At 42.8% G+C, this 27,508-nt stretch overlaps 2 protein-coding genes across 6 annotated transcripts; one reads left to right on the forward strand and one right to left on the reverse strand.

Moving 5' to 3' along the window:
• Positions 1-65: 65 nt before the first annotated feature.
• On the reverse strand, positions 66-12,705 carry CDR2 (cerebellar degeneration related protein 2). Its single transcript, XM_072348761.1, has 5 exons — positions 12,441-12,705; positions 9,014-9,126; positions 5,330-5,478; positions 4,902-5,066; positions 66-3,746 (listed from the first exon to the last, which is right to left on the reverse strand). The coding sequence occupies exons 1-5, from the start codon at positions 12,517-12,519 to the stop codon at positions 2,882-2,884; spliced, it is 1,371 nt and encodes a 456-aa protein (XP_072204862.1). The 5' UTR covers positions 12,520-12,705; the 3' UTR covers positions 66-2,881.
• A 101-nt stretch (positions 12,706-12,806) lies between these two features.
• Positions 12,807-27,447, forward strand: LOC140258467 (transmembrane protein 180-like). 5 transcript variants are annotated; one of them, XM_072348756.1, is made up of 7 exons: positions 12,807-12,926; positions 15,397-15,576; positions 16,161-16,895; positions 19,058-19,212; positions 20,703-20,786; positions 21,744-21,887; positions 25,994-27,447. In XM_072348756.1, exons 1-7 carry the CDS (start codon positions 12,849-12,851, stop codon positions 26,121-26,123), a joined length of 1,506 nt encoding a protein of 501 aa, XP_072204857.1. In that variant the 5' UTR covers positions 12,807-12,848; the 3' UTR covers positions 26,124-27,447. The 5 variants fall into 5 exon arrangements, with proteins under 5 accessions (XP_072204857.1, XP_072204861.1, XP_072204859.1 ...); XM_072348760.1 differs by lacking the exon at positions 12,807-12,926 and adding an exon at positions 12,937-13,151; XM_072348758.1 differs by lacking the exon at positions 12,807-12,926 and adding an exon at positions 13,017-13,088.
• The last annotated feature ends 61 nt before the right edge of the window (positions 27,448-27,508 follow it).

Raw genomic sequence — 27,508 nt, forward strand, 5'->3', positions numbered from 1 at the left:
CTTTGCCCCTTTTAGAGCCCAGAGGCTTACAGAGGAAGGAAAGGTAAAGGATATTTGCAGGAGATGTTTGAGGTAGATGGCACATTGCCTCTTGACTTGCTGTACTTTTCTACTTGCATCACGTTTTTTAGGATGGCTGTCAGGATGCAGCTTGTTGCTCAAGAAATGATAACTGAGCTGCTTCTGCTCTGGGTTTGTCATTTAGGCTTCACAGCAGTAAGGTAAGGAACACCCCACTGGTGGCTTTAGAGCAGTGACTTTACTGTTCATGGGCTTTGTTTTCTGTAATTTCCATCACATGAGAAGCTCAAGTAGATTCTATTAATTTCATCTACTTATGCTTAGAATGGGCTGTCTTTTACTAAAATAAGCAGATTAAGTTTGGCCTAGGAGCAGTGTATCATACTTAAAGCATTTTGAACTTCTGGAGAAAGTACTTATTTCTAAACTGCTCGAACCCTATCTTAACTCATACACTAAGTTTATTAATGACTGTAATCAGGCAGCGTTCAAGTTCAGGCAGCTTTTACAGCCTTTGTGCTGGGTGTCCCCATGGTTGTTGCTTACCTAGCATGACCTCGTTGCTGTAGCATTGCCTACAGCTGTGTCCATAAAGCTTATCCCTGAGAAAGCCATAGCCTGAGAGGTTATAAAACAGCAGAGCCTTGGAGGTTTTTATTACAGGTTATGTACAGTTAAGTGTTAAAGTACACTACAGTACAGCCAGAGCTTAGCAATGGCACAGGTGGTCAAAGGCAGGTTATGCTACAAAAGGAGCATATTTCTGTGGATATCTGAGAACAGTCTGGATATTTTAAAGGGTAAAAAATACATAGCAAGTACCCTGGTAACCAACAGTATTAAACCACTGAAGAGCACATAATTCAATCAGAAATTCTAAAGTTGTTGCTGTACAACTTCCGGTCCATCAAGTATGGACCCACCACTCCCCACAGTGAATTGCGTTTGTAATAGATTGCTTGTGACAACCAGAACTCTTACCTAAAGTTACTGCTTTGCAGTAGAAAGCCTTTAGATAATGACAATCCTAGTGCTAGGGAAGCAGTGACATCAGAACTAACCCTAGTGGCTGAACAGCAGCTCTCCTGCCTTCCACCCCTCCAACACCCTTTTTGGAACAACACTGACAAACACCACGAGAGAAACGAGAAACTACTTCATTACCTCTGGCTTTCTAGCACAGACAGGCCTATCCTTTTCTACTTAGTGTAACTTTTTTAGAATAAAAATTTAATGGGAACTCCATCTGAGCTATGTAGGATAGACCAGATAAAGCAGCTGCCATCTGCACAGAGTTTACTGTTTCAAGATAAGCACAGATAGCCATAATTACTAGTGACACTTGGAGCTTGACTGGCTTATTTATTTGCTTAGAAAAATATTTACAACATTTGGATTCCCATTTTTAAATAGTTCTTAATGCATTACACATTTCTGAGAAATTCCCACAATACGGAGCCTTAATACTGCAAATGAAGGACAATTATACACAAGCTTAACAGGGTAAATAAGGCAGACAGCTGTAATAGCAGCAGTTGAACTAAAGCTGAAAACTGTCAACACTCTTCCAGCTGTTTGGTATATTGCAGCAACTCAGACAGGCAATAAGGAAGTTCCCAAGAAGAGCTAACCAAATTAAGCTATGAGACCCTGTGTAAGAAGGATGTCACCTTTCCTGGTGCCTTTTTTCTCCTTAATTGCTTAGCCTTTGTTTTCCATTCTTCACACTTCAAAGCAGTTCTAAAGAATGTACCTCGGCTTGTTTTGTTTTTCAGAATTTGAATGCCTACGAGCTACTATTAGGGAGTGGAGGAGGAAGGTGTCAACAAGAACATGGCCCCACATTTTCAATAGGATGTGTTCCAGCAGTGTTGCATCCAGCCTCCCACCACCCCATAGGCAGCATGGAACACATTCGCTGAAGCTGATAGTGGAAGCAATAGGCAAACCTGTAAGATAAGGCTTTACCTGACCCATCTCCTTCAAGTACTCAGAGTTTGTGGAATGTGAGCTTAAAAGCTATCTATCTCACTGTATCCATTCTACTGCTAAAGTAAAATGACTAAATTCGTCTTGCCAAATACACACTAGCAGGTACTTTGCTGGCCTCCCACCAAAAAAAACCAGAACAGTCCCAAATAACATGGTCAATTCACAGTACTGCCTTAAAGCAAAGTCCCCTAAATAAGAAACCATACCTAAACAGCCACACAAACTTCATGTCAAATCCCTTCTCAGTACAAAGACATCTATACTTATCTGTAGAAAAGCCTAGTTCATGTGAAAACATGGCAGTAACTTCACCAAGCACGTTGCAAGCTGCTGTTCTAGCTCTCCACCTCCCTGCCAAAGCAAATTCAGCTAGATTCACTAACTTCATTCTCAAGACTCGAGGAGAGGCTGCCTGTGATACTGATCTGGGGCTTTTTGTTGTTGTTTGTTTTTACAGTTACAGGGCTAGAGGATCACATGCAAGTTAAAGAAAAGCTTTTGCTTGGTTCTTTGTGAGAAGTACTGTACAGATTTCTTAGCTCTGTTAATTTGAAGTGGTGTTAGAACTATTGTCAGTTTCTACCAGAAATCAAGTGTAGTATTAAGTAGCACTACAGTATTAAGTTGCAATGTTTTTGTTTCCTTTACAACCACTAGTTTGTGTGACAGTGCTAAACAACATTACATCTATTGCTACATAGGTACAGGGACACTGGTAGTCTAACTAGCTTTTTAACTACGTGTCTATGAGCCAATTGAAAACAGAAACATCTGTGCAAGGGGCCTTCGACATTTGTGTAAAATTCTTCCCCCCTTCTAGACAACAAATGAGTTGCCAACAACAAATCGGTCATCAGAATGTCTAAAGTCACGGCTGAGAAGAAAGGGACTTGTACTTAGATCTGTGCTCATCTATTTCTTCCTTTGTTTTTTTGATACAGCTAAAGATTTCCTTGAAGAGTGCTTTATATTCAGGAAGAGTATTTGTGGAGCTAAGTGACTCTCCTGCATTCGTAAATTCTTGGTTGTTAGCTGAAAACTCATACTGGGTATTTCCCACACTGTCCTTAGAATACTGCTTCAGTGTTTGTACAGCCTTGTGTTTCAAAGAATCTTCATCTATTTGACACTTCTTCAAAAGTTCCTCATATTTCACTTTCAGAGCATTATACTGAGCATCAACTTCATTGAGTACAGAGATTCCCCGCTGCTTCACAGCTTCAGCTCTCCTGATACACGTTTCTTCGTGGCCCCTCAGAATGTCTCCCCCTGCAGCACTGCTCAGGAAATTCTCACTGCTGCTCCGCTTCAGCGCCTTCTTGTCAAGTTCAGGGACAGACAGAAGCCCATCATCAGCTGGGCTCTGACCAAGCTCCCTTTCTAAAGATTCCTTAAATGAAATGAAAAAGGATTCTGGCACCAATTTCTCTGCATTGTGGAGTGTGTTTTCAGATTGAAGCATCTGTCTCATTTCAGCTACTTCCACTTCTAACTCCTCTGCACGAGCCCGATACAAGTCAATATCAACAAGCCTCTGTTCAAGGTCGCAGTTTTCTTTCACCACAAGACTATATTCCTCTTCCATTGTTACCCTCTTCTCTTTTTCTAGGTTGAGCTGGGCTTGCAGAACCGTAACTGCCTTCTTCAAGTTCTCATTTTCTTCTTCCAGAGGACTTAGCTGACTATCCATTGAAGTAATCTTTTCTGCAAACACGTGATCATAAACAAAATACCTGAGGAGACAGAAGCAAGGATTACTAATAGGAAATACAGCTGATCGCACCTAAAGTTTTCCTGTCATTGGTAACTAACGACAGTTTATGTTAACAAATCTGAAAGAATACATAGCAGTCATTTTGCCAACCTAACAGTTCAGTGGATAATCATGATTGGAGCCTGTAGGTACTTACGTGCCATCAAGCCTCTCAGCTCAAGCAGGATGGCAGCTCTTTAACAATCTCAAATTACAGATAAGTTTACTGAATAATGAGATCTATAAGTTTTAAAGAACTCTGCCTTCACATATTATGTGATACTCCCTGACTTCCAGATATTTACCACGTCTCTTACAACTTGTGTCACCACTGATTGTGGAAGCAAGCTTCAGAATGAACAGAGCAGTTCTGTAGAGTGGCAATTCCACAAACCTTTCACAGTTTGAAATAATCCATTTATCTTTTGAGTTATCAAGTAATTCCTTGCTTGCATAGGCTGTTAATTGCTCAGTCTTACTTGCAGTCTGCTTGAAGCCCAAATGCAAATCCTGTTCTCCCTGTCTGCAGAAGTACTTCTTCCTCTATTAGCTTCTAGCAGTGAAGACAGACTGGGACCATACCCCAGGTGACTCCTGATGGGCATACAATGCAGTTCAGCTGGGTAGAACTGCTCTAAATTAGAAAGCAGCCTAAAGCTTCAGGCACCATTTTACCAGCTTAAGCATCATTTTATCCAGCTTAAATTCAGCAAAGCTACTGCAGCAAGCTCACCTTGAGAAGTTGCCTACAGATGTCCAAGGAAAAAGTAAGTAACAGAAAATATTGCTTAGGATAATTTACTTGGTAGCTATCTGTGTTTGTGCTTTATCTAACTGAACAGAGGGAGGTTCACATTCTTGAAGGCTTTCTAGGACAGTTTCATACAGCTGGAGACTTTGGGGGAGAGCCTGTCAAGGTAGAAAGTAGAACATACTGTTCCCCTCCCACAAAGATCAATACAGTCTGCAGCCAGAGCACACCAGAAGCAATGACAACAGCTGTGCAGGTATTTTTCTAGTTGCAAACTTAAAATGCTGTTCTGCCCTGTTAAACACTTGTGCTTGTATCTAGTTTTTGAAACTTTGCTCAAAATAATTTCGATATTCTGTTTGCTATGCAAGGTAAGAGTCTTACTGGCGAAGGTCATACAGCTCCTTCAAACATGAGAAGCTGTGCATTGATCTTGGCTGGTCAGATCTCTCATGGTTCATCCGGCCTCGTCCAGACTTTTTCAGTTCTTCTACTTGCCTCTGCAGGTCATCTATGTGTGTCTGCAGATTTTCAATAGTCTCTGTCAAGCTAAAAGTGAAGGACTGATGTTAAAACACTTGACCGTTTAATCCAGGACAGATTAGTTCCCATCCCTCCCCATTCCATCTTTCTGAAGATTTGCTCTTTGGCCACAAACCACCTTTAAATTAAACTTTCAGTTTAAGAGTGTTGTAGAACAACGCTAGACAAACAACCACACCAAAAAGCTGCATGTATGCACCTGGATTACTGTTTTCTGTATTATCTGTTGAGTGGAGGGGAGAAAAGAGGATCTAGTTTAGGTTTGTTACCTTAGTATCTTTTGTTGTGACGCTCTGCTCTCTGCAACTAGTTTTTGATTAGTGTCTTCTAGTTCTCTTGCTGTCACATCCAGCTGTTCATAAACTTTTGCATGTTGATCATTCATTTGACGCAAGAGCTCCACTTGCTTTGTGAGATACTGCAAGACAGCATTGCTGTTACAAGTCTGTACTAGAAACACAGGATAGGATTACTATTCTGCAGTTTTGTTCACATTAAATACCTGCTACAATTTAGGAATGTACATGTTCCAGTGGTTGCTTTGGTTACTGCCCAGTTGAAAAGGTGCAATCAGTAGCTTAGCTACTTTTCTTGCCTTTGTCACTGAGGTCAGCAAAGGCTGATCAACCAGTCCTTTACCCACATGAGCTGGGTTGGTTTGTGCAAACTGTGTTTATCTGTTTAGCTATCCTTGCTGCAGTTAAACTATTGCCAGTTCTACCACAAACCCATCCGGACTGGGTTTGTCTGTGCTGCAGTCATCACCAACTCAGCCACAAACCTGGATTTCAACACAGTTCTTCACAGAGTCCTTCTAAAAGTTGCACTGAACTCCATCATAAATTCTGTAATAACGTTGACCCAACAATTTTCTTAGCATTTAAACTGAAGTATTGGGTAGCACTACCTTGGTTTTTTTTCTGCTTGTCTATGTTTGAATCAGCAAAACACGTTTTAGGATGTGGTCACACCTGAGATTCTGCAGACTCCTATGTGTCAGGAAGTAGAACCAAGCTATTGCATTCAGTCTTTAATTACCTACAGGGAACTATTCCAGTCATTGTAATACTGAAAAAAAATCTCCTGCACTTTTGTTTTGTTTTTTAAATACAATTCAAAGTGACCTCATTTTAATTCCCTTTACTTTCATGGTTAACAAAATAACCTGTTAAGTGTCTAGAATTATTTCAGATAGCCTGGAATTCTCCATGCACAAAGTTAACCATCACCTGAGACTCTCAGCCTTATATTGTCCCGATTAGGGCAGCACTGAGCCAGCTTCAAAAAAAGAACAAAAATTTGTACTAAACAGACTTGAGGACAAAACCCCCAACCCCTTAACTATTAAATACTTACTTGTTATGTAGAATTAATGCCATAAAATAAATTGTGTTACTACATACTAAACATATGAGCATCTATTGGACTTCCGAGCAGAACTACATCTCCGTACAGTTAGATACTGAAAACCTGTAATATTCTGCTTAACCTTTTACCTCCTTAAAAGATCGATGTGTTTATATTTTAGGCAATTTAAGAACAGATTATAAGTTAATCTGAGACTAGTAACTGCTGCATAGACTTCCTGAAGATCAGCATGATGGCAGTTGCCAGATCCTTTTGCAGCCTGTGTGCACGTGGCAGGATTTGCACAAAAATAGTACGTGGATTAGCTGCAGAATCTCAGTGTGACCCACTCCAGATTAACTTTTCCTGTTGGTCACTCTCCGAAAGAGCTAGAGAGATCTTCAGATTTTCTTCAGCAATATAAGAGTGGCTGAACACAGAAACCAAGGTTTTGGTGGCAGAATTTGATGTCACCATTTCTCCTAATGGGCTTTTGTGAATGGAAGATGTGAAATGCTATTTCCTTCATCTTAAGTCTTCAGCATCTTCTGTGCTGGTAGCAAGTTGGCCTGCTGTGACCAGAACATCAAAACAATGTATGGCTCTGGTAAGACCTTAGGAGTTTGCATCTGTTCATCCTGCACAACAGTTGAGTGCCTATCATGGAGCAGCAGTTGAGACTTCAGGCACTCTCCCACACAATGAGAGGAGAGCTCCGGTTCTCTGCACTCCAACTTGAGAAATACTAAGATGCAGACAGAGATAAAGCTGCCCTTTCAATCCAGCACTTATTACACCTGGAACAATTAGTTTGTTGAACACGTGTCAGCACAGAGGTCAGATATAATGATCCAAGGCAGTAAAACACTTAATATGTTAACTTTTAACTTATCAACTGTAATCTTAAGCATCCCAAAGCCTTTGACCCTAACTATTTTAGTGCAGACAAAGTAGTACCGTATTACAAAAGGATTCCTTAATCATTCTAAATATGGGAGTTTGCTACCTGTAAGATATGAATTTGTAGGGGAAAAAAATCATTGCTTTTTTGTACAGAAAAGGGTAGTCTAAAGTCTGGCAAAGTAGCTCCAAAAGCATTGAAAGAACGGCTATATTGCAGAGACTTTAACATTAGGAACATCAAGTGTAAATAGCCTTGCACATTTTATCCTGTGCAGCAGGGAATTCCTGGTCCCCATTGGCTAAGCCAAGCAAGTTAAGAGAATAAATAAGTCAGTCTGAACATATAAGGACATGACCCTGCTACACATCAACTACTCATCACTGCTAGAAGGATGCTTCTCACCACTTCCTTGTGCTAAAGCTCTCCCATGTAGAGAGCTTAAAAACAAGCCAAAATGAAACAAGAAGATCTTAGTCAAATAAACTGGCTAAAACCAAATGAGATACCACATCCTTAATAGCACAAGGCTATTTCTGTAACTAAATGCAACTGAGCAATCGTGTCTTTTTCCATACTTCAAGATGGCATTATAATACAGCCACTGATTAAGAAGCTCTGCTCAAGGAGCCAGGTTAGCCAACTAAACAAAAAGCTGCTTATTTATCTCAATGTGACTATTTTAGAAGACACCTATATACTTCTAAGGCTCAAGTTTAGGCTTTTTAAGTTGCCTATTGCTACAACAATGATAAAGGTTTAAGCCCTGAGCTGCTGCTGTACAAAAATACTCGGACTGTAACCACGTAAGTAAAGCTTGCACGAGTGAATTCTGATTTTGTAAGAATTTAGCATACACCAGGCACAGCCTATTCCCTGTGATTCATACTAGAGCCAAATTGAAAAACTGGACTTCATTTCCATTACACTGTCAGAGTAATGGAGAAGTACTGAATATTTAATACATTTAATTATCAGAGGCCGCACATTGCCCTCAAATAGCTTTAAAAAAATATCATTATATCAGCACATGTTAGGTCTGCAAGAATATAAGCACCATTCAAGACACTGCCAAGAATGGCTGGGCTTTCCATGGAGTAACAAAGATGTGTGTTTCCAAAAGGGCAGCTCCGATTCTCCCCCCGAAAAGGCCTAAGAAGGTATTCACATATCCTGTATTTTGGTATTGTTCTGTGGTTGTTCTTGTTGGCGTTTAGTTTTTAACTGAACTGTAGTTTCCTTTACCCCAGTAGAAGAGCACAGCCTCCAACTTTCCTTAAATCTTTATCATGCTTTTTTGTCAAGCATTTAAAGTTCGGTGCAGTAATCATTAATAATTAAAATAATATGAAGTTGTTCATTTATTCATCATATAATTTCATATCATTCTTACCAGACAAGACCAGCAAAATTTAGCTATAACATTCCTAAAATAGCTTGTCTGTAGAAAAAAATATCAGTCACGTGTCGTTATACGAGCCGAATCTAACAGGAATTTTGTGGCACAAAGACTCCATTAATGAGACAAATGGGTCTAACAATGATCAAAGCCTGTGGAGGTTCTTGAGGTAGCAGGAGCAGTTAAAGGCTGACGCTTTCAAGAGAAACACTGAGCAATCAGATGTTAAGAAATCAGATCTCTCAGCTGACGAGCTATTCTGTTGCGCATCTACATGGCTTACACCTGGATTCCTGTGATATTTACCTCTATCTCCTGCAGTTGCTCTTGATTTGTTGCATACATTTGCTGTAAAGATTCTTCTAGTTCGGTGTTGCGGTCCAGTAGCGTCTTCCCAAGCTCAGCAGCAAGGTGAAGATCTAAACACAGAAGTCACGTGCACATAAGGTACAGGCCCAAAAGCATGATCTGTTTTTCAAGTATTTTATCCAAATACTGAGTAGAATTATTATTTTTTTTAAATGACTGTGGTACCCAAAACTGAAGTTGCATGTAGATGCATTGGCCATTCAGGTACTGTCTGTAATGCAAAGACTTAAGTGTGTCCTGAAACCTAGAAGGTACTCCTACTTCATGGCCCTTCCTGGGGTGCTCCCTGGGTGCTGCAGTCTCAGGGCAGACACAGGCAGACGCCTTCTCTTTGCTCCCCTCCACCTGCCCTGTACTGCACGCACCTCTAATCACAGCATCTGTTAACTATTTCGCTGTGGTTACAACAGTCATGTTTTAGAAGAACAAGCATTAAACACCCCTTAAGTGCTCATTAGGTTCGGCTGAGGCCAAAGCTGACTGCATCCTCAGGGGGCTCAGGTCGCACAGGATCAAGAGCAAAATGAAAGTTCGAGGCACTTGATGGTGAACTAGTAATATCAAAGACACAAAGCTTAGAGAAATGCAGCTATTCTGCATTTCAGGCTCATAAACCTGGGAGACAGCAATTGTTTTATGTGCTCCAAAACACCATTTTAAGTGGAATTTGTTTGCAGGCACTTAATCTCTATTTCACTTCACCTCCAGGGTACAGTGACTGTAGTTGTTTCATATTAAGAAATAAGTCATCTGAACACCCAGGTCCTTTCTGAAGGGAAGCAGCGTGAGTATTGCTAGATGTTTCACATTATTATGTTTAAAGATGCATGCAATTGGAAATCTAACGTAACATGATGAAATCAATCCAGTGTTATTGCTAAAATAGTAATTGCACTGTGCAGGTATTACATGTTCAACAGATTTCTAACTTTACTTTTCACCTCCTTCCCATCACCTGGGTCTGACCAGGTTTCTCCTGCATGCAGGCAGCCTTGTTAGTTCTCATATGGGTAGGAACAGCATCACTAATGGGAAAGAAGCAGGAGGTGGTTCAAGAAAAACCCAGATTCTCTTTAAGACGCCTGAAATGAATACATGAGACATACTGCATCAGCCGCAGTTCTAGTTAGACAAGAAAACGTTTTCATGTGATTAAGATGCCCTTGTTTTAAGGTGTTTCTCATCTCCTTCCTGCCCTTCCCCAGTCCCCTTATCAGCTGGTTGCTGTAGCAGACAGAAGGCTGTTCCCAGTCTGCTTTGTGCTAACCTTCACTTTGGCAGCCTGTCTGAAGTGAGTACTTGGTCCAGATGCATAAACCAAAGACTGAATGCAGACCAAACAGACAAATGTTTCCGTTCACTTGTCTGTGTAAGCTGTAGATGTCCAGCTCAGGACAAACAACAGCTGTGGTAGCCATTACACGTTCTTTAAGGTAGGAAACAACGGGCTGTAGCTGTCAGATGCTTTGAACAATGTTTCTGGAATTTATTTACAACAAATCACCCTGCATACAAGTTCTTGCTAGAGCTGGGAGCCTCATGGCATCTTAACAAGTCAGTTTAGTAAACTTGCTCAGTCTCACTCTGCCATGTAACAGCTCCTTCAGAAAACCAAATAGGATTTTGGTGAGGGATCTTCCATGGTGTTAAGTCCTCACTTACAAGCAGTTCTCTGCAGCCTTTCAGCACTGTTTCTATAGTTGAGCCAAAGACAGAACATGGTACTAAACTCTTTTTTTATGCTTTCATAGCCCACCTAGCGAAGCAATTCAGATGATTTTTTTCCTAAGTCTATTCTTTTCAATAGCAGAATGCCTACTTAGTATAGGATGTCTAAGCTGAAGTGTAACTGTATAAATTAAACCCTTTGTTTTTCACTGAGCTACGTATCTCATACTCCATGTTCAGATTATTCTGCTTTGTTAAAGCAGGCAGCAGCAAGATGCAAAGAGCAGTCCTGTACAGCAGTTCTTTTCCATGCATCAGCGTGCTGCTGCAAAAGATGGACCATGCAGAAGGGAAAGCTGTTCCCACCTTACATGAATTCCACAAGCACTGTTTTCACTGACAGGTGGCCAGAGAAGTCCACCTCTTGCCAAGGCAAACCCTTTCTTTGCATACAGAGGCAGTGGGAGTTTGGCCAGCTGCTGCCCTCCCTGAGCTCCTGGGCAGGCTGTGAAGGGCTGCAGGTTCGTGGTACCGCACTGCTTGGGTGTTCAGTAATGTGTTCTCACAAACCACTCCCTGATCTCTAAGTGTGCTCTTGGTTGGGTTGTGACAAGTTTCACTAGTGCCCAGCCTTGCTGCTCCATTTACATGCACTTGTATTGCTTGGTTTTAGAATGATGAGTATTTTCCAGACTGTAAAGGTCCAATATAGCAGGATGTTTTACAGATGTTCCCTTAAGGAACTTATCTGCATTTCAGCTTGCCCATCAGTTCATTTTCCTCCTTTCCCTTCTGGCAGGCTGTCAGTGCCTTCCATTTGGGCTCGTGAGAAGCTCATCCTTAGGAAGAGACGGTCCTGGTGCAGGGAGAGCAGTCAGCGACCCCTGGAACGGAGCGCTGCCCGCCAGCTCCGGCAGGGAGCCGAGGGCGAGTGTTCACCCACGGCAGCAAAGAGCGAAGTTGAAGCAGTACGGCAGGTCTGGCAGCAGGCAGCACGATCCACCACGCAGATCTTCTACCCCACCGACACCGACGCGGTAAAAATACCAAACCCTGACTTCAAATTTCCAGCTCATCCCTTTGACAGCAAACAATGGCTTCAGGATCTCGTTTAAACGGATCTCTTTATAACCTGTGGCCGCACAGCATCCCTGCGCACTGCGGGACGCCGCACACATCACGCCGCGGAGCAGCGCCGCCGCCTCGGGACGGTTCCCGCCGCTCCGGAGCGCCGTGCGGGACTCAGCGCTGCCCTGAACGGCGGATTCCGACTTAGCGCCCGAACGAAGCGGCCGCCCGTCCCGCACGGCAGCGAGCTCCGGAGGAAACGGCACGTCCTTTCCATCGCCGCGTCCGCAGATGACTTTAACGCGGTTCCATCGCCGTACGCCCGCGGCTCCGCCGGTAACGTTTCACCCTCCCGCGGGGCCCCGCCGCCCCAGCCCGGCCGTGCCCCGTCGGGTGCAGCCCCCGGAGCCGCCCCGCTGCCGGCAGGGGCCGGGCACGGCCGCAGGACGCCGTTCCGTCAGACAAAGACGGCCGCGCCGCGCCGGTACCGGCGGTCCCACCTCCCGCCCCGCCGCCGCCTCGCGCCCCTCCGTTGTCCCCGGCTCCTCCGCCCGACCCTCCGATCCGCCCCGCCGCGGCTCCCGCCGCCCCCCGCTCCGCTCCGCCGCCCCCCGTCCCCGCCGCGCACCTTGCTGCAGGTCCTGCTGGTCGTACCACGGCTCATCCTCGCGGATCTCGAACTCCTCCACCAGGCTGTCTGCCAGCATCGCGCTCTCCCCTCGCGCTCGGGGCGCCGCGCTCACCTCGCGCCGGGCGGCGGCGGGGCAGGGCGAGCCGGCAGCCGCTCCTCGCCTTAAAAGCCGCCTCCGGCCATTGCCGAGCGTTTCCGGACTTTGCCGAACCTCTCCCCCTTCTGGTCGGGCTGCGCGGAGCCGCCGGCGACAACGTGGCACGCTACGGCCGCCCGCCCACCGTCGGCCCGCGATTCAAACACTACGGCCTCGCCTCCTCCGCCGGGAACCAATGGGCAGCCGCCCGCCGGGCGGATCGAAAGGAGCGCCGGCCAACCGGGAAGCGAGCCCGCGGCAGGCGGCCAATGAGAGAGAAGGAGGGGGCGGTCCTGGCCAGCCGGCCCCCCCCCAGCGGTCCGCTGCGCAGCCTCCGGGCGGAGGAGGTCGGTCGGTGCCCGCGTTGGGGCGGCGGTGTCGGGGCCGGGCGCGCTGGTGGTGGGAGCGGCGGCCGCGGGGCTGTTTCGGGGCGGCAGAGGCGGCACGGGCGCGGAGAAGGGCGTGGCACCCGATGGGCCGCGCTGTCCGTCCCCGCGCTGCGCCGTGAGGTGCTGCCCGGCCCCGCGCGGTCTGTCCTCACGCGGAGCCCATCGCCCTCCCGCCGCTGCCCGGTGAGGGCTCCGCGCCGGCGGAGCGGGGGGTTCCGTCCCCGCGGGTCCGTCGGCCGCTCGCTGTGCTCCCACTCGCAAGGCGGGGAGCCGCGCCCCGCAGCGCCGGGCGGCTCGAGCGGGAGGCGGAGCGGCGTGTCCGGGGCTCGCGGCCGGCACCTCAGAGCTCGGGACGGCCGCGGGTTCGGTAGCCCCGGACTGGGCAGCCGCGGCCTCCCGAGGGCGCTGCCCTCCCGCCCGGCAGCTCCGCGTTCATCTCCCCTCCTTAGGGCTCCCTTTCAGCGATGCTTCTCCTCACGGCTCTCCCCGAGGACTCTGAAGCGCCGGTTCCTCGCTGTGTCCCAGCGCCGCGCTGCAGCGAGGAGCTGCCTCCAGAGGTGGAGCAGCCGGTGCGCCCTGTGACTCACAGCCGGCAGCGCCGCGCTCGGTGCTCTGCGGGGAGACTCACGCGTGTTTCGTTGTTGTACGATTAAAGAGCTCGTCTTTGGGGAAGGGAAGTGCGGAACCTCGGCTTCTCCGCGAGCCGATTCATAAGCGAGGCGCGGGAGCCGTGTCAGATCCCGGGTGCTGCTGTGAGTCATGGCGCTGGAGGCGCGTCGGCGCATTGTTAGGAGCCTATTGTAAAAGAAACGATGCTTGTAAGTTTTCTGGAGCGACGGCAGCAATTTCTATTTTGTGCGTAGGAAGGAACTGAGTCAAATACGGCTCGAGAATGTTAATGCCGAGCGTTTGTCTCAGCGCTCCTGGAATCCGAGGGAGATGCCCGCAGATCTCCACTGGAATCCTGCTGGGTTACAGCCCCAGAGCCCTGAGGTCTCACACGGGCATCGTTCAGTGTGTTTGTGGAGATGTGGATGCACCGTTCTAACAAGAGCACGATGTTATCGGTAGTGAATCACGTTATCAGTAGTGAATCACGTTATCAGCAGTGAATCACCCTTCACGTTTCTTTTATATCCCTCTTTTTAAGCATGAACGCTTCACGTGGGCATCTTCTCGATGTTGTTCTTTGTAGGTTTCTCAGTGCAGTTAATGAAGCCGAACTCGTTAGCATGGTGCAAAGTGTAATCACCTGGAAATTCCCTGACAGATGAATTTGATGACATGCATGACGGTCCCGCTCAGTTATCTGCAAATTGAGTCATGTTCTTACCGATAAATGACCTTTGGATGGCTGTTGGAGAATTGCATGTTGGATGAAATTGTTAACGTGGTGCGGAGGAGGACGGGGTGCACTGCTGGCAGCAGGTTGTGTAGCCGCACTTAGCTTAGTGTTAAGGCTGAAATGTGAACCTGAAGTGCGACCAAAGGAGTGGCAAATAACTCCACTCAAAGAGCTGTTAAGGTGGATAAAGCCTCAGTTAAAAAGAGCGACCTGAGGGAAGTATTTTTGTTGTTGGGATTCTAGAATCAAATCTGGTCAAGAGCTGTAAAGGGAATCTTTGCTGTAGCAGGTGGGGGTTCCCTGGAGCTGGCTGTCTCTGTCTTACAGCACTCAGACCAGTTCCTCACTAGAGACATGCGGAAGAAGTCAGCAACTCAGAAAGTTGTTGGCTGAAGCTCTGTGTGATGTATCAGAGAGCTCCGTGTTAAAGAACCTGTTATTTGGACGTACTTCAGTGCTGTGCTGCTCTGCATGAGTCACTTTCTGGATGTTATTTACACGCTGTCTCCTCTGCTATGAAAATGTTTAGACTGGGAAGAAGTGTTTGGCTAGCTCTGTGGTTTCTGCTCATGTCTGATTTGTTTGTTAGGTGTGAGTATTTCTTCCCTGTTTGTTAACTATTAGCATTTAAAAATACAAACCCCAAACTTTGCTTTGAATTAATTCTCATCCAGGAGTTTGCTGCATTTGACATTCACAGCGATGGAACGTGGAGGGCTGTGGGCTGACTCACTTCATTCCTGCACGGAGCTCCGTAGCTTTACAACTACGTAGCTGGCAAGATGTGAAATGTGGGCCATTCCTTTGACCTCTGCGCCAGAATTAGTGTTTGCGATAGCTAATTTTTATGTGCACAGTGCAGAAATTATTCACTTAAAATGTTGCCCACCTGTTCTATTGGCTTTTCACTGATGAGGTTTAGAAGTGTTACTGAGTTGATACTTTGCACCTGTTAAGTGTCTTATAACGAGGATGTGAAAATTTCCCCGCTAGAATCCATTTCTGCACCTCTGACATGACCCACATCGTTTGACTTTGGAAAATTATTTACCCAACTGTTATCGTTCTTTCTTGTACCTCGAGGAAGAAGAGGCTCACGCAGTTGGGAAGATGAAGTTGGCTTTGGAGATCCACCCCAATGCTCTGGCGTACTCCATGACCACGTTAGGTGCCGGAATGATGAACAGTATCTTTAATTTTTACTATGTCAAGCTTTTCCTAAACCAATACAGAATTTCAGAAGTAGCGTTTCATCAAGCACAGGTATTGTACGCTGCGGTATGTTGGTTAGGGTTTGGTTTCGTTTGCAGTCTGTGGACAAAAATCTCCAACTAGTTTAGCTTGAAGTTTAGCTTGAAGTAATTGCTTAAACTAATCTTGCTTCTCAGTTCCAGAGATATGTTTGACTTCAGTGCTTTCCTATGGATTGTTCAAGTAGTTAAATACTGCCCCAGTTCTGCAAGTCCGTAGCTGGGTGTGCAGCTCTTGCTGTAAATTCCAGAAGGCAATGAGCTGGCTTGTCTGCATCACTTGCAGTGAGTGTGCAAGGTGCAGTCCGGTGTGGAGCTCTCAGAGGTGTGAGGCTGTAGCCGTGGGGTTCAGCTGGCATTGGGCACTGCCTACTTACACTTCCTTTCTAAAATTTATTTAATAATTTCTGCAGACCTCAAAATACTTCTGATAATTTGGTCCCAAGTCTGTTTTTGCTCTTTCATCTCTTATTCTTTAAGTAGAAAATCGGTATATTAAATATTAAATAAAAATAAATACGGTGTTTCTTACTTCTTGTTTGTATAACCTCTGCAGAAAAATCACACCAATGACCAGCTGTGTTGTGTTTGTCCCAGGTTGTGTTTATGATATGGAACGCCGTTAATGATCCACTTTTTGGCTATATCCAAGATAACTCCAAATTGCCGTGCTGCTCCAGACGCCAGTTTTCAATTCTCTACGGAGCTCCGTTATACGCATTAGCCTTTTTGCTTCCTTGGTTTCCTTGGAGACATTATGAAGAAGGTGACTGGCTGAGTGGTCTCCACCTCATAGTTGCTTTATGTGCCTTTGATGGTTTGCTGACTTTTGTGCTGCTCGCGCAGTGTGCGCTCTTTGCAGAAATCTCAACAAGGCATGAAAGCAGGCTGCAGCTTATAAAATACAACCAAGTAGCAACACTGATCGGATCGACGAGCGTTCTCTTTTGTGGCCTGATATCAGATAATATGGAAAATTTTGCTTATTTTCAGGCTTTTGCTGTTTTGATTGCAGCGTTAGCGACAGCTTGTATGTATTACACAGGCAAATACAGTACCAGTCAGTATGAGCAGAGAGGATTTCCTGCTGGGGATGCTGATCAAGGAAATAGTGACAGAGCTCTCTCCTGGTCCTCAGTAATTTCATTGACCAAACAGATTATGACAGAGAAAAACTTCTTATTTTTTGTTACTATGAACTTCTTCCAAGTTTTCCACTTGGCGTTCTGCAACAATTTCATGATGATCTTTGCGGATAACCTCATTCCTCAGGATGTCCTTTCTTCTTCTATAAGAAGCACCATGTATGGAGCAGGCTTCATTTGTCCTCAGGTAGGCAGGATCACTTCTTGAGTTTCAGAATTCAAGAATGTGGTGTTTTGTCTGTCCTTGTTACGTTAAGGTATCTTATCATTACGTTAAGGTATCTGTTTACACTGCTTGTGGGAAAAAATCCTACATGAATGATAGTCCATACTGAGGAACAAATCCAGCTCACCAGACTCTAATTAGAGTGCCCATAGGTACGGCCTACCCAGGAGGAAGGCTGACTTATGAGAAGGGGCAAGCAGGCGGGCCAGTAGCAAATTATTCTATAAGAAGGTAAAAAGTGAGCATGCGGGGAGTCCTACAGGATTCCTGGTACCTGAGTGCAAACAAAGAAAAACACGGCCAAGATAAAAAGTTTCTAAAAGCAAAATCTATAGAATTTGGAGCACTTTGCTCTCTGATCTTGATTTGCAATACATGACGAAAGAGCTATCGCTTCTTTGTTAAGTTTGTGAAACAAACTGCACAAAACACTGGAAAAGTTATTAGGCATTAACAGCACTTGAAATATGTACCTCAGTCATAGGAACAAAACAAAACTCGCTGCTTTTGGAGAATAATACATCCCCATTTATTTTGTTGTTTGCTGACTTTGTCAGCTGTGTACACTGCGTGTGGGGAAGGATGACTTAATGACTCCAGCAGGGATGGGAGTTGGAGTGAAATGTAAGAGAAAGGAGAACGCAAACCAGTAGTAATGTGTGAGCAAAAGAAAGGCAGGCACAAAACGTGTCCCACAGAGTGCAAACACTCCTGTCTGCGGTGAATAAAAGCAAACTCCTATTTCTTCCCTTCTACCATCTTGCACTGGATTTTTAAATCTTTCCTTGTGTTTACTTGCTGAGAACTGAGGAAGTCGACTTCCAACACAGGTACGGATGGTGCGGGAGCTTCTCAAAATTGATGTCCTTTGAGTGGTAATGCTTTTCTGTAGGAGGAGCTTAGAAGGAGCAATTGGAATTCACAGTTCTATTTCAGTTACTTTTTTAGCTTTTGCATGTATAGCACAGAATAACTGACGTTTTTCTCCCCAAAATCTGAAGCATGCATTTTTTCGTTCCATAAATTAAATACCATCCCAGCTGTAATCTTTGCCACAGGTTTTAGTGTGGTTTTTTTCTATAGTCCAAACAAGGACGGACTTTGGAAGTAAATCAGAAACTTCAGAAGTAGGGAAAGTTGAAAGATGCTCAACAAATAGCAGTCACCGGTGTTGGTGAAATCAGGGTGACAGTGTGAAGCAAACAGCCTTTCAGAAGATGCGCTTCTCTCTGCTCCCCAGAGACGCTTTGTCTCGAAGGTCACTGAACCATGTGTGTGCTGTGACCTCACTTCTCTCAGGTGTTGTCCCTCTGAGTTTAAGATATAATAAGAGAAGTCTCTGGTGGCGATGTCCTGTGCTTCACGTACTGGAAAAGCATCCAAACGTTGAAAATAAAGCCCCTTCTTTCAGATAGTGCTCCAGAGGTCTGTGCTGAGATCGGCTACAGCTTCTGTCATAGGTTCCTTGCAGAAGCTGGTGCAAAGAGCAAAGCTGACTTCCAGGGAGAGCTGTTGCTGAAACAAAGGGAAACAAATTTAAATGTGAAGAATTACTTAAGTTACTGATTTTCTTTGAAACATGCTGGTTTAGAAATATGCAAGTAATAAGGGAATTCTGAAGGGTGCCTCCTGAGACAGGGCTGTTTCTCAGTTACAGAGATTGTGGTTCGTGCAATAACAGACATAACATCTTAGAATGCAAAGTATAAGCACAATTCTGCAAAAACCAGAGAACAGCCTTGGGGGAGAGTATGTTTAATTTCTTACAGTCAGATCTTACTATCCCAACTGCCCGGATTTGTTTTTACCTCTCTGGTAACATGGGCATTAAATAATAGTTAGGCAATGTGGGGAGCAGTACTTTCCTGGGGATGTGCTAGTTCTTACCTAGCTAGAGTGACAGGACCATTCATAGCTGGTAAGGCTAACAGAGAATCATCCAGTAGGTAGTTCCCTTTGTTCAATTATTACGTTTTTATTTGGTCTGTACTTTTTAGGGAGTTTTTTCCTTCTCCTTTGATGTGTAGTAGTGATTTATTTGTGTCTGTTCTGTCCTTGAAAGGTCTCCTAATGCTAAAATACTGTACTGTGTCTTTGTCTCATATATTTATCTTTCTGTTCAGTGCCTTGTTCTTCTCAGCCATGCGTCGTTGAAGAAGTTTGGTTATTACAGGATCATCCTGTTTTCCTTTTACTTTGAAGGAGCAGCTGCTGCTATCATGTTTATTGTAGGACCAGGACATTATTATCTCTTGGCATTTTATCTCACAACAAACATGTAAGTAAGTACCCTTCTTTTTTCACCCTTCATTTTTCATGCATACCAGTTAAATCATTTCAACAGAGTGGACACCTGTTTCTGTAGCATGATGATTTTAACAAGTTTGGGTTTTTTTTTTCTTTCTGTTCTGTTTCATCTGTCAGAAAAATGAAACTTCTCTCAGCTTTCACTTCAGCTTTTAATTTCTTCTTAAAATCAAACCAATCAAAAGAAAAAACAAAGCAAAACAAAAAACCCAAACCCATGAAAAGTGCAGAGTAAACTGAGGTTTGCAACCAAATCCCTCCAGCCGTATCTCTGTTTTAACATGGGACAAGTTCAGATTCAGGAGAAGCAGAACCTCTTTTCAACCACAGAGACAGAGATCTCAGTAGAGAAACTCTTCAGACAGTGTTTGCTTGAGAGCCTCGGACCTCATTTGGTACTGAATGAACACTTGTGGGTTGCACTGCAGAACAAGTACCAATAAGTCAATATCCATTAGATAACCAATACAAACTCATGTTTTCAGTGGCAATGGGGAAGTATGATGCCAAAAATAGAGCTTGCCTTGAGGAAGTATCTTATTAATATATAAAAACTTAATTAAAAATGAGGACATGCTTGTATTCAGCAGTTCATTTTTCTCTCTGTTTCCCGTTTCACTGCTGCATTTCTGCATGTACTTTCCATGTACTTTCCTACCTTTTTTTTTTTTTTTTTTCCTGTCTTCATTCTCATTTTCAGTATTTCATGGGCTTCTGTAACACTGAGCTGTGTGGCCAGTGAACTGCATTTCATTACCTGCGTACTTTAAATGATGAAGATATATTTGGATTTCCCCAGGAAAATCTTATAAGGTACCTAAAGGCTGTTTAAAGTGCGAATAGTTCATAGCCTCTTGTAAGTAAAAGCTAATCACAGCCAAAATATAATGAAATGAAGAAATTCTATTATTTGAATTTATAGTTTCAGTTCAGCAGTTTACTAAGATCAGATCTGTGTATGTATGGACGTGCACGCATATAGATGTACGCAAAATGTGAACGTGCATAGGAATGCATAGAAGTTTTTTTCACTGTCCTCATTCTACTTTGCAGTTTGTCTTACATGTGGTCTTTCCAGTCCCCTCCAGTTGTTCTCAGACAAGGAAATCTGCAGTTTTTCCTTCTTCTTTAGCATTTCTTTTCCTCATATCATTTTAAATAACATTTGGTGATAACATCAAGCAAGTATTTATGTCTTCTTTCATCAGTGTCCAGGAAAAAAATTTGGGGGGGCAGGGAAACCTTTTAGGTTTGCCTATTGATTTCTAATTCACAATTAAGAACAGATCTAACGGTGCTTTCAGAGCTTGTTTCGAGACACTGCCATGTTTTAGTGTCAGCTTTGTGTGTTTGCAGGGCTGTTGGGTGTGTGTGCCTGCATGTCAGATTAGGCATCAATTACCATCTTTTATTAAGAAAATGTGTTTTTAAAAAAATCTTAAATGTTTTGTCTTCCTGCAGGGTAATTGTACAAGCTTCGTTTAGTTTGTTCAATTTGCCTTTGGCAGATATTGTTGATGCGGATTTAATCAAGCACAAGAGAAGGTATGTCAGTCTTAACTGTTTTTCTTGAAATACGCTGTCTATTTGCCATGCTGCTGTTCCATAAGTTAGATTATGGCAAAGTAAAGGCAGTGAGTGATCTGGGTGCTTGTCACAGAAGTACTTTCTGTGAGAACAGCTTAGCACAAATAAAGAACTTGAATGAAGTTTCCTGCAGTTATTTCAGCAGAATTTGAACAATTGATTACTTCATTTCTAGTTTTAATTGCACTGTACACTCCACGTTCTTTGTGTTTTTTGTGTGTGTGTTTATTCCTGTCAGCCTAAACTGAATTACTTTGTAATCCAATGCGTCCACTGTCACCTTTCTGACACAGAGAGAGTTTAGAAAGTTTAACCTGTGCTACTCACGGTGCAAATTTCAAAGTCTAAGTGGCTGCTGTTATCGCTCTGAAAAGAAATCAAAGATAAAACCTGCAGAGACCTTGCGTATGGCAACTCATAGATCTCTGGGATTGATATCAAAGTGCAAATAGCTTCCTGCTGGTTCCATCAGTGATTGTATTAGTGCTCATTCAGTCTCGGTGGAAGGGTATTAGAGGACTTCACCCTCAAAGGTGAGAACTGGTGCAACACTTCCTTTTTTGGCCTCACAAGTGTATTCTTAAACTAACTAATTTTCCATGCACTGCTCAGGTTAGTTTAGTTTCAGAGCTAACAGTTGAACCTGAGTGCAAGTCGTTTCAGAATTGGGGCCAGGCTGTTTGGACCCCGGAGGTTTTTTACCTTTTATTTCCACAGAAAATGAAATTTTGTCATGATAGCTGGTCAATGTGGGAAGGAAAGTGTATGAAATACAGCAGCAGCGTAAGACAAAGCTAGCTATCATGATAGATAGTGTTTGCATATTAACAGGATTTAAAGTATCACAAGTGTGATTGGTTCTATATACTCATAATACAGTGCTGTGTATTTATTTTTATTTTCTGAAATATTTAGATCACCACTTTCCTCTATGGTTTTTGGTACCAATGCTTTATTTACCAAGCCTGCCCAGTCTTTGGCTCCAATGCTTGTGGTTACAATACTGAATCAATTTGGTTATGAGAACTTGAATAATGAAGTTGCTCAGCCAGATCCAAGGTGAGTTCAAAAGGGATACTTTAAATCAGAGAAACTGAAGTGAAATAATCCTGTCATATGAAAAACGCATTAATCTGCTGTTAGTTTTCATCACCTGCACTTTAGAAACATGAGTGCTTCAAAAACAGCTTTCTGTGTGGTACTTTTTGTTGTTAAGTAGGAATAGGAATGTTTTCTAGTTTGTTGTTTTTGTTTGTTTGTTTTTAAGAATAAGCCTTCTATCAAGCAATACGCTTAAGGATACCTACCTAATTTTGTGGGGTTCCAAAAGGATACATTGCAATATTTAACCGTTTTCGGTTCTATGTGAAAAAGAAATGCTTGAGGTTACCAAATGCTTCTTATTAAGATAGGTGCAGTCCTGGCTGCTGTGTTTTGTTATCTCGTAAGTCTATTTCCTTACATGCATAATCTTAATAGGGTTGCAGCTAAGATTTTTTTTTTTTTTAATTTGAGAGAAAGCAGTTTAATCACTGCAGGGAGGGAACTTCCATCAAGGAGTACCATTTTGACTTCAGTACTACTTACCATTCTAATGCTAATGATTTCATTGCTTTCCCTAGAGACCTTAATGCGGAGCATAAAGCTGTGGTTGCTGGTTAACACATTATAAATGCATGGGCTTTTATAAAAACAAATTATCAGGGTTTACACTAAAAAGGTCATAGATTTTTATGACCAAGAAGAAGAAGTGACAGCATAAACAATAACTGAAGTCAGGACTAAGAGGCAAAAATCAGTCTGATTGGGATTTGCTTGGAAGAACGACATAGATATCCTAGGAGGTGTATAGCTGCTCTAAATTCCATGTAGAAAGTTTAAAAGATGCATAGAAGACAACTGTATACATAGATTTTGTGGAGGTTGGTCTTCAAGGAGAAAAGGCTGATTTTGTGTCCTTTAATGAAGAAAAGTACAGCATAAAAGGACAACAGGTGGTCTTCTGGAAAGCATCCTGACATCAAGAAGGCTTAAGACTGTGCGTGAGAAAGGTTCCTTTGATTTTAATGCATTCCGTAGATATCCAGCCAGAGAGAGGATGTGAAGAGGACATGAACCTCATTATAATGTCAAATAGGATCACTGATTTTTGCAGAAGAGCGATGTGATTGAGTGGATGTTGGATTGTGAGAGGGCTGAATATATTAATCTGGGAGGTTTAGATTTGAAGCATGAAAACTGCAGATCTGGTCCACCTTAATTAGAGGAATGACCCCTTTGTGGATAGATTCAAAATCACAGTGTTCTAATTTTTTGCCCGGTAAGTAGAGTCTGGCCTACAGGAACAATAAATGTGTTGAATACAGAGTTGAAATACTTTGAATGCTCACTCTCTGAAATCTGTATTTCCCATTGAGTGATGTTGAAATTTGATTCATTGATTGAAGTGCTAGGAGCAGGTACAAAGCTGGGATTCAGAGAACACCACAGATACACTGTCTGACTGTCCTCATACCCACCCATCCCCTCAAAAATAATTCTTAGGTATGAAGCAGTCTGCACACATTCTCTGTATATATTAATGTGTGTGTGCACATCAGCCCTCAACTCCAAACTTAACCATCCAAGTCTGATCTTACTAATTGGACGTTTCTGGCAGTGAGTTCACAAATCTCTGGGGAAGAATCAATGAAAATGATACATCAAAATGTGATTTTTCTGGGCTGGTTGTTGTATGCTTACTTATCCTCGTCCATTCTAGTCTTCCTCCATGCTGAAACCTTTCACCTGACCATCAGCATCACCTCCTTTTTGCTCACCAGTACCAGTATTCAGTCATGCCTCGATTACAGTATCTTTATCAGTAATGGCTTAGGAGAAATCCAGTCCTGTGGTTCTGAATACATTACACATTAATATATACATTATACCGCATTCTAAGGGGATGCTGTAGCTCCACATAAGTATTTTGTAGTGGAAGTTGGCTTTACAAGTATTTTTGCTGTTGTTTTTTAATGCAATATCCTTATAATTTGAGGAATAGCTTGTAGACAGAATGATTGTAGTTGCTTGTTTGTTTTTCTCTTTTACTCCATCGCTGTAACATCAAGTATTACCTGTCCCATAAGGCTTGATTTTTTACCTATTAGCGTTTTATTTTACAATTAAGTAGATACGCAGCTTACAAACGCCCTCTTCTGGAGAGCTGCCGCAACAGCAGTTAACTTCCACAAACGTGCTTTTCAGTTCGTCCTTCAGTGAAGGGCTCTTCTTTAAGGTGCTTTGAACTGTTGATGCGTTTGTGTTGAATTGCTGGACTACATCGCTTTCTGTTCAGACCGAGGGAAGCCTAGGGAAAATCTGTGTGTTTTATTCCTGCATGAGCAAAGAATGCCTGAAGATGGGAAACTTGGGATGTCACTGCTACAGTTCATTACTGTGATGAAACGTGAGCTCTGAGGTTTTAACACAACAATTGATATTATTTTCATAAACTGGTATTGTTCCACTGAAACCAATTAGGATTGCAGTAGTGAAGGTCAGTAATTTGGCCGATGTTCTTTCTCTTTTGTCCCTTGTTTTGTATAAACATGGAAGAATTTAGTGTTCAAAACTGCAGTTCTCTTTAGTGTGTAGAAGAGGCAAAGTACAAACCCCACCATGCTGTTCACTTGTCTGAGTTCTGTCTTCAGCTTCAGATGGGGAAGAAATTTGTCCAAGGCATCCCTGCTAGCGCTGCTGATACAGAAACCATTGGCAGTTGTGATGGTGGTGTGCATGATGTGGCCCTTGTTTACTTGTGCTGAAAATGCAATTGAGTACAGGCCAGGAAACAACTTCCAAGTGGTAAATTGTTGCCACTGCCAATAAACATTGGCTGTGGACCAGTGATATGCTGGTTAACAGTTTGTATTTCTTAAATGTGATTGCCCGAGTGATTAATTCATGTGAGAGCCTGTGGGCTTTTGTTTCCTTATGGAGCATCAACATGTACGTGATTTGAGATAGACTGTGAGTGGTGTGGGTGTGTGTAGCTATGTACTAAGGAATAAATGTAGGTTATGTTGGAGATTGCGAGCATTTTTCTGTTACAGTGAGACATGAGTTCATTCTTTTATGATTGAGATAAACTCTTAGATTTCATTCAAAACCCTGCTCAGTTTTGCAGGACTTTTGTCCACAGATTTCAAGGCTTTTTGCATCGTGTCCACAGCTGTTCTGAGTCTCCAGTCCTCATCCCTGAATGCTAAGAAAAGAAGTAAATAATAAAACCTGATTTTCTGAAAGATAATTTAGGTCCTGTTTCTCAGCTTGATTTGACATCCCTGATAATTAAATAACTAAAATCCAATAATGAACAGAATGTCAGTAGATGATTCTAGTTACTAGATGAATGCCAGAGTGTGCTTTGAGTGTCAGAAACCACACTGGGTATCAGAAGAAGAGTTATCCGTCTCTCATATTCTCCTTTTTGATTCATAGTTGTGGATGCTTCTATTCCTAACAAGAAGGAATTAAGAGGATTTAGATCAAGAAATACCATTCATCCAGGAGAACAGATGAAAATCTGTGTATTGTGTTAGTGGTTTCTATTATCTTGTAAACATTTGTTTCAAAACAGTGAGATGAAATTAGTCTGCCTATTTCAAGCAGCCAATTTATTGCACCACACCTGAGTTTTGTGCATTAATCATTAACTCCCACCTTCAATTCAGCAACTCTAGTAACATGCTATGTGGATAGCTGGTAGTTCAGATGTGAAATAATTTCCTATTTAACTGCCTGCTCCTACTGTTTTTCTCTCTCTTCTAAAACATGCAGCACCACTAAACCTTTTCTGATGCTCTGTTCTATAATTGAATCACATTGCTTTAAATTATTTTCTGTATTAAATAATACAGATGTGTAGTAATGTAGTTATCTCATTTCCTCCCAGCTATTATGAGAGAAGCAAACACTATGAAATATATATCTGTATGTGGAATCACAAAATATAAGGGAAGCATATTTGATATCTGAGATATTTCCTTTATTTAGAATTGATTGTTCACAGTAATGTGGATGTGAATATTTAAGATGAATACTTTAAAATAATTTGTTATGAAACGACCATAGAAATCAATTCTCCTTCAACTTAAAAGCTTTGTTTTCATGTTTTTCACCAGCCTGTTTTTAGGTCTCCAAGATGCCATGTTCTATTTGATCTGTCTGGTTCCACTTGGCGTTGCAGTCGTACAGATCCTGACGTGGACTCCCTTTTCAATCCAGAATAGTCATATGGCAGCTGCACACTGAATCTTTGACTGTTGGTAATTAAATCATCTGATGAACCATACCACAAAAGACATAGCATGTTTTAAGTGTAAAAAAGCAAGATGGCCTTAAGCAGACTGTTAGACCAAATACAGTTTGAGCCATTTCAGTAATATTGCACCCATCTCTGTAATGGAATACAACAGTTCACATTCAGCCTTAATGATGAGCCTATATAGAGAGGGTTTTGAGTTGAGTTATTTAAAAGTGTCGTGCTTTATCCATAATTACTACCAAAGTCGTTTTTGGTGTATACCGGTCAACGTTACCTGCTTTGAAGAATGGATATGGCAGATCAGGTGAGGGAATCCCAACTCAGCACTTGGAATTTGAGGGATGTATGTTCTTAACTTTACTGAAAGGAGGTGGATGAATTCGGTCATACCCGATGAAATGTCAGCTCTTTGGGGCTAGGCCATAAAAGCCCAGAAGGACGTCCCTGGGATGGCAGAGAGATGAAGAAAAAGATGTAGCTGGTGTCCAGCTGGCCAGTATCAACTCAAAACTGCCAGCTGCTACAGGAAGAACCCTGTAAAAAAATCTCTGTAAAACTAAATAAGAAAAAGATGAAAATGTTATTCAATTAAGTGTAATGGAAAAGGCTCCATACTTCCTCCTCGGCTTTCAGAATGTCTGCACTTGGTGGCAGGTAGATGTAGTTCCTGGCTTTTTGAATGGGAAAATTGTTTTGAGGCACAGTGTTGTTAGTTTATACCAAATGTCATTGTGGTAAGAAAAACGTGAGCATATGGAGATAGCAGTGGTCAGTTCGTTGGGGCAAATCTTAGTGCACACATTAAGTCCAATTCTACCTGCTTAGTAGTTTGAGATTAGCAAATCTGTTTGATGTGCTCACCATTGAATTTAATTAACTCATGATTCATCCAGTTGATGTTAATTTCTGATTTAGCCTCACCAGAATCGTTTCAGGCAAGTTTTTAAATGGATCCTGTGATTTTTCTTGAATAAAGATTTTTATACTATTTCAGAAATGTTGAATCCTATCTCTATGTTGCACACGCTGCTCTAATTCTCTTGCTATGAGGGCAGGAGAAAGCAAGCGTATTTAATCACACCCATAATCAATCTAAAAGAGAAGTGAAAAACTGGCTTCAATTGAGGTGATAGTGTGACTACAAGAGATAGTGGTAGGAAGCTGACAGTATTTCATGATTGACACAATTTGTTCTCCATTTCTCTGTCATTCATTAAACTTTGTTATCCTTTGCTAAACCAACACGATTGTTCTTGGCCACGAATCAAGTAAAGGATGATCAAATGCAAAAGTTCAATGTCTTCTAACAGCTGGTTTGCCTGCTTTCTCTGCCTATTAGCTCACAGTATCTGAGTTTGGAGTCGTACTGCTG

This window comes from Excalfactoria chinensis, chromosome 14 (genome assembly GCF_039878825.1).
Source record: "Excalfactoria chinensis isolate bCotChi1 chromosome 14, bCotChi1.hap2, whole genome shotgun sequence".
Taxonomy (NCBI): domain Eukaryota; kingdom Metazoa; phylum Chordata; class Aves; order Galliformes; family Phasianidae; genus Excalfactoria; species Excalfactoria chinensis.

Bases quoted from the DNA above. Each gene is read 5' to 3' on its own strand.
- CDR2 (XM_072348761.1), bottom strand. From the start codon at position 12,519: ATGCTGGCAGACAGCCTGGTGGAGGAGTTCGAGATCCGCGAGGATGAG. The intron at 9,127-12,440 runs GTGCGCGGCGGG...TTCTGTGTTTAG, and splicing joins CCAGCAGGACCTGCAGCAAG to ATCTTCACCTTGCTGCTGAG. The intron at 5,479-9,013 runs GTAAATATCACA...GCTGTCTTGCAG, and splicing joins AGCAACTGCAGGAGATAGAG to TATCTCACAAAGCAAGTGGA.
- LOC140258467 (XM_072348756.1), top strand. From the start codon at position 12,849: ATGAGAGAGAAGGAGGGGGCGGTCCTGGCCAGCCGGCCCCCCCCCAGC. The intron at 19,213-20,702 runs GTAAGTAAGTAC...GTCTTCCTGCAG, and splicing joins TTTTATCTCACAACAAACAT to GGTAATTGTACAAGCTTCGT. The intron at 20,787-21,743 runs GTATGTCAGTCT...TGAAATATTTAG, and splicing joins TTAATCAAGCACAAGAGAAG to ATCACCACTTTCCTCTATGG.